Raw genomic sequence first — 6,716 nt, 5'->3', positions numbered from 1 at the left:
GAGGTGGTATGAAAGATCCAGCTGTGACTCTCGGTCTCTCCAGCTGCTCCCTCATAGCTAGTTGTGTTCATGCCTCGTTACCACGACCAGGCTGTGACCTGTTCCACAGTAGGGTCTTCCTGTTCATTGTTTTCTCTTCGGGGCCCCAGCACAGGGCCTGGTGCAGAATAGGCATCAGGATGTCTCTGTTGAATGGATGCTTGAAAGGGGCCAATGTAAGTCTGTTCAGTGCATTGGGTGGTGACTCCTCGCTCTCCCCACAGAAACGCTGATGGATTCCACCACAGCGACGGCGGAGCTCGGCTGGATCGTGCATCCTCCATCAGGGGTGAGTCAGTGGTCCCCAAACCCTGCCTGGTCCCCCAGGACACCTTGGGTTTTGCTGTAGGACCTGGATGCCCCCTCACAGTCCAGCCCCTTTCCCGTCCTTCAGAACCCAGGGCCAAGCCTCTCATGGCCCCACCCACCGGGACCTCTACCATTTGTGGAGCCCCGGTTACCATGACAACATACTGGATGCATTAAGCTGTCCCATGGAATCCTCAGAAGTAGGGGCTTGCACTACCCCCTTTTGCACATGAGGAGAGTGAACTGTCATTGCGTCAGCACCCAGTGTGTGTCAGGTACTGTGTCAAGCACCTTTTCACACATCTCCACTCCCAAGGGAAGGAACCACCTCCATTTTACAGGTGAGGAAACCGAGGCTCAGAGAGGTGTAGCCACTTGACAGGGGCCCTACAGCTAGAAGGGGCGGGGCTCAGGTTTATATCGAATACTCTGGGCCCTCTTTCTGGGTCCCTATAACACAAGGCTCCCCGCTCCCTGAGCGCTTCACACCTTGCATTCGGTGATCTGAGCCCATGTAGTCTGCAGGCTCCCCAGGGCAAGGCCAGGCACAAGCTCAGATTCCTCTTTCTCCCCGCACCAGCCAGCCTAGCACCCGCACACAGGCTGTGGGGTGAGACGCCTGCAATTCTCTCCCAGCTCTGCCACTCGCCACGGGGTGATTTGGGGCCAGTGCCGCACCCTCTCTGAACTTACGCTTCTTCATCTCTAACGTGGGGATAACAATGCCTTCCTCACAGGACTCCGCGAGCTTTTCCTGCAGAGTTGCTAGCACAGGGCTTGGCACAGAGTGGGCTCCCGATAGCGAGGAGCTAGAATAAATGTCACCATCGTCACTGTCACCATCATCAGTTCTAATACCGTTCTCTCCTCATCCCTCTGGTCTCTGGGGAAGGTTCTGGGCTCCCACAGCCCATCCCTTCCCTCCCCCCACCCCAGCTTCTATGCTGGGGCTCAGCTGCTGCCCATGGAGCTGCAGATCCCATCCCTGCCCGCCCCGCCTCCCCCAAAGGCCTGCGCTCTCAATAGGCAGGGCCCCGGGTCAGGCTTCTTTCTGTGGCTCTTTCTTGTCACCAGTTTTCCATCTGCGAAAGCTGCGGGGCCCACAGCCCCACCCTGCCAGTAATGAGGCCAGGCTGGGCTGCAGGGCCCCCGGACGCAATTATTTGGGGTGTTTAGGCTGCAGGGCCTCCGCATGTTAATTAGAGAGAGGGGAGAAAGGCAGAGTGCTCTAATTAAGTGCTCTAATTAAGTTCTGAAGAAGAGCAGTGGTTGTAACAAGGGGCTGACTTTGTCACATGGTGCCACCAAAAAGGGGAAAAAAAAATTTAAACACAATATAAGGAGCTTCAGAGCCGCCACTGAAGTAGAGGCTGGGCCAGCAGGCTTCAGCTCGGCCTTCCCCACACATGCGCACCCTGCACGGCATCGTCCCTCCCCAGGCCAGCTGCTACCGCTCCGCCCTGTGCAGACCTGGCCCAGACAATCACAGGGAGGCAGGACAAAGGACGCCCGCTGGAATGCGACAATTCTCCCACGCCCGTCGTTGTCATATTTGGCAGTTGGGGAAATAGAGGCCCAGAGAGGGGAAGTGACTTGCCCAAGGCCACCCATCAGGTTAGCAGAGCTGGGACAAAACCCAGGGCCCTGTTGGGTCCTCGTGTCTTGAGGCAGTCTGGGCAAGCAGGTGAATGGGACTGGGTCCGTGTGACCTGGGTCAGGGGACCTCACTGCTCTAGTCTCTACTCCCTCATCTGTAAAATGGGGATGACCACACGCACCACGGGTAAGAAACATGACAAAGAAACGAAACCCTATCAGCTCCCAGCTCCTGGGCCGACGGGGTGGGTGAGGGTATTCTGCGTGTGGGGTTCCTTGGGGTTTACCCTTGTGGGCCTATGCCGGGTAAAGCCAGCCCGCCACCAAGGGGGACACAAGAGAAGGGGGGAACAGTACCTACCCTCAGCAAGCTCTCAGGTCCACCGGGGAGACCAGACCAAGAGGACTGAGGGTGCCCAGCCCTTGCCAGGCAGGTGGTCCCCCGTGAATGCAGACACTGTAGCCAGACGGAGAGCCTGCTGTGAGAGGTTCCAGAAGGATGGAGAGAAGACGAGAGGGTGCGTGAGGAGGGCACAAACGTGAGCACCCAGGCTCAGCCGTGCCAGGGGCTTGGCCTTTGAGGGTCTGTGAGGAGAGAGTACGGGTCCCGTGCCCTCCCAGTTCCAACACTCCATGGCCCAACTCGGCCCCTCCAGCAGGAGGCCTGGGAACACTCCGCTGGCTGGGGGAGCCCAGGCCTGGCCCAGTGAGGATGCGGACGCACCTGCCCCAGGCAGCACGGGTGGGAGGTCTCCCTCCAGGCACCATCTGAGCCTCTTATGGACCCAGAACAGGGTAGGGTCCTGTCTTCCCAGTCACAGGGGTAAGGGCTCTTCTTCCATTGGACGGGGAGCCCCCAGGGGCACAGGCTGTGTCTCCCTGGTCAGGCAGGGAATTCCCAACGGGCAGAATTGTCTCCCCATCAGACTGGTAGCTCCCCAAGCACAAAGCTTGCTCTCAGTGAACCCCTGGGGATACCAAGAGCAGAGTATGTGCCCTTCCCATCAGAGAGGCATGCCTCCCTCACAGACTGAAGAACTCCTAAGGCCAAGGCCATGTCTCCTGCTCCGTTAGGGAGTTCTGTGATGGGAGGGATCAGCTCTCCATCACCAAAGTAGAAGATCCCTAAGGTAGAGTCTGTGCCTCCCCCATCAGACTAGGAGACCCCATATACTAGGGGTTGTGTCTATCCCCCTTCAGACTGGGGGATTCCCTAAGGTGGGGTCTGTGTCTTGCCTCTTTGGGTTCTCCCTTGGGCTCGGCCCCTACCTCCCCCACCTGACCAGCATTTCCCCCACAGTGGGAAGAGGTGAGTGGCTACGATGAGAACATGAACACGATCCGCACCTACCAGGTATGCAATGTATTTGAATCGAGCCAGAACAACTGGCTACGGACCAAGTTCATCCGGCGCCGGGGCGCCCACCGCATCCACGTGGAGATGAAGTTCTCGGTGCGGGACTGCAGCAGCATCCCCAGCGTGCCCGGCTCCTGCAAGGAGACCTTCAACCTCTATTACTATGAGGCCGACTTTGACTCGGCCACCAAGACCTTCCCCAACTGGATGGAGAACCCGTGGGTGAAGGTGGACACCATCGCGGCCGACGAGAGCTTCTCCCAGGTGGACCTGGGTGGCCGCGTCATGAAGATCAACACCGAGGTGAGGAGCTTCGGGCCCGTGTCCCGCAGTGGCTTCTACCTGGCCTTCCAGGACTATGGCGGCTGCATGTCCCTCATCGCCGTGCGCGTCTTCTACCGCAAGTGCCCCCGCGTCATCCAGAACGGCGCCGTCTTCCAGGAGACGCTGTCAGGGGCCGAGAGCACTTCGCTGGTGGCCGCCCGGGGCAGCTGCATCGCCAATGCTGAGGAGGTGGACGTGCCCATCAAACTCTACTGTAACGGGGACGGCGAGTGGCTGGTGCCCATCGGGCGCTGCATGTGCAAAGCGGGCTTCGAGGCCGTGGAGAATGGCACCGTCTGCCGAGGTAAGGGCCACAGCGGGACAGGTGCCCCTGCAAACGCGCGGAGTGGGTACCGGGCCTGGCAGCTGGGGAGTCAGGCTGGCAAGGGCAGGGACCTGGAGCTGACCGGAGGCACTCTGGCGAGGCTTTCCCAATCTACATCCGTGGTGTAGCTTCTTAGAGGCATTTGAAGGCCTGGCAGCTGGGGAGTCAGGCTGGCAAGGGCGGGGACCTGGAGCTGACCGGAGGCCCTCTGGCGTGGCTTTCCCAATCTACATCCATGGTGTAGCTTCTTAGAGGCATTGGAGCAGCATTTTTTAAAAATATTTTTTTATTGTTTTCAGAGAGGAGAGAGGGAGAAAGAGAGAGATACATCAATGATGAGAGAGAATCATTGATCGGCTGCCTCCTGCATGCCGCCCACTGGGGATTGAGCCTGCGACCTGGGCATGCGCCCTGACCAAGAATCAAACCATGACCTCCTGGTTCATAGGTTGATGCCCAACCACTGAGCCACGCTGAAAGGGCTAAACAGCATTTCTTGATGGTGGTACTTGTAGGTACTACGGAGGGTTCGGGCGGGAGGAGGTGTTGCAAGATGATTTTAGTCGCATGAGGATGTTTCTCGTTTTAATAATTATACAGATCTTATCTGATGCTAAGTGGTGCTCTATTTCTTCATATACAAAAGTGATATCGTTTCCTTCTTAAGAAAATGTGTAGGTCATCACATTTATAAGTGAACATTTATTGAGCTTATTTGTATCAGCCAGTATAGGCCAGGCGATGCTGAAGTGACAAAACAATAGAAGTTTATTTCTCACTCACATTCCATGTCCATTGGGGTTCAGCTTGGTATTCCTCCCTCTGGGAGCCAACCAGATGGAGGTGCCTCCGTTTGGGGTGTCACGATCACCAGGGCAAGAGGAGCAAGTGTGGTACATGGTAGACTGGTTCACCGGCTTCAGCCCGAAGTGACCCCCGCATCACTCCGTGCACTCCAGCCACAACGCAAGTCACGTGGTTACTTCCAGTGTAGAGAGATGGGAAGTACAGTCCCACTGTGGACCCGGCCTCCTGGTCACCACTTTGACTATGTGCTGGCCACCGGACATGTCTCACTCACTTAATCCTCATAAGAACCCTGTGAGGGGAATGCCTTTTTATTTTAAGAAATTGAGGCAGAGAGCCTTACTCTCACATAGAGAGTGGAGGAGCCAGGAGCCTGACACCCAGGTAGTGGGATTCCAAACTGCCCTGCCAACCCGATCTGGTGTCCATACTTTGAGTGTCTATACTATTCCGCTTAAGTTAATTTAAGGGAAAATGTTAACAAACAATAGTACAGGTGGTGTTTGCCTGTGGCACAGTGTACAACCTTCCTGGGCTGTAAACACAGGAAGTTTGTGAGAGTCCCGCATGGTGGTAAGAGGCTGTGAAAGTGGACGGACTTGGGTTCAAAGCTATTAGCTGTTTGTCCTGGGCCGAGTGTGAAACCCTCTTTCATATGGGGGGTGTGAGGGTTCAGCAACGTAAGACCTATAAAGCATTTATTATGGCGTCTAGTATACAGTCAGAGCTTAATAAATGCTAACTAACTGAGATGATGTATACAAAGCCCAGCCTTCATCAAACCTTCCTTGCACCTGCTCTGTGTCGGACCTTGTGCTAAGCATCAGGTGAGACAGAGGAGAATCTGGTGCAGGCACTCGGCCAGGTGAGCTGTGGTGGTGATGGTGCGGGTATCAGAGATGTGAAGTCTATTTGTGCCTTGTCTTCTTGACTTCCCGTTGGAATCGGACCCTGCGGTGCTCCAAATGCCAGACTAAGGGTTTGGACCCTATTCCAGAGGCCCTGGGAGAGCCAGTGAATGTTTAGCCTGGGGTGGTTGCCATGATTTTTACCTCCATAAAATGCTGTCACATCCACCATCTCCACAGTCCCGCCACTCCCGCCTTCTGGGCATTTTACAGGTCCCTGGGCGGATAAATGAAGGCACAGGAGACAGGAACAGCGGCCTGAGGGGAAGCTGTTGCCACGAAGGCATCCACGGTGCTGGAAAGAGGAGCAGTGGAGTCAGGAGATGTTTGACAGTGAATTGGATGAGATGCAGGCACAGGCAGGAAAGGGAGGAGGGAGGGGAATCAAAGGGAGCAGGGAATTCCAGCTTGCAGGGAGGTGATGGTCCTGGAACAGAAATGGGGAAGTTGGGAGAAAGGCCAGTTTCTTGGGGGCAGATAACAGACCTGGGTGTCTATTCCTGAATGTGAAATTGTGCAGCCTTAGGAGATGGCAGGACCTGGGGGGATAGAATCAGTCACACATTGCTTGTTGTTTACTCACTCACCAAACCTTCCTTGCACCTGCTCTGTGTCAGGCCTTGTGCTAAGCATCAGGTAAGACAGAGAAGAATCCGGCTGGGCCCTGTCCTCCAGGAGCTCACAAGTGAGACAGACTATCTATATAAAAAGCCTAAGCGAACAGCCGACCAGCCGACCGGCCAGTAGCTATGACACGCACTTACCACCAGGTGGCAGACACTTAGCGCAGGAGCGGAAACCACAGGCATGGAAACATGGAACAGACTGATGAATCTCAGAGGGAAGGGGGTGGAGGGAGGGTAGGAAGAGATTAACCAAAGATCTTACATGCATATGAGAGGATTCGTACATTGGCAGGGTCCCTCGGCCTGGCCTGCAGAGATCGGGCCAAAACTGGCTCTCCAACATGCCCCGAGGGGTCCCAGGTTGAGAGAAGGTGCAGGCCAGGCTGAGGGAACCCCCGCCCCCCCCCCCCCCCCACGCGCACCAC

General features: G+C 56.1%; 1 protein-coding gene across 3 annotated transcripts in view; it reads left to right on the top strand.

Annotated features, from left to right (window-relative positions):
• Window positions 1–267: 267 nt before the first annotated feature.
• The window catches only part of EPHB2 (EPH receptor B2), a 141,678-nt gene continuing 135,229 nt past the window's right edge, over window positions 268–6,716 (top strand). For all 3 annotated transcript variants that reach the window (XM_006777586.2, XM_015557285.1, XM_006777585.2), the window contains exons 1-2: window positions 268–328; window positions 3,245–3,929. In XM_006777586.2, coding sequence (XP_006777649.1) covers window positions 272–328; window positions 3,245–3,929 — 742 coding nt within the window. In that variant the 5' untranslated portion in view covers window positions 268–271. The remainder of the gene's footprint in view (window positions 329–3,244; window positions 3,930–6,716) is intronic.

The sequence above is a fragment of the Myotis davidii genome, unplaced genomic scaffold (assembly GCF_000327345.1).
Source record: "Myotis davidii unplaced genomic scaffold, ASM32734v1 scaffold149, whole genome shotgun sequence".
NCBI lineage: Eukaryota > Metazoa > Chordata > Mammalia > Chiroptera > Vespertilionidae > Myotis > Myotis davidii.
Note: the sequence above shows the minus strand (reverse complement) of the source record. Positions and strands in the feature narration are given on the sequence as shown.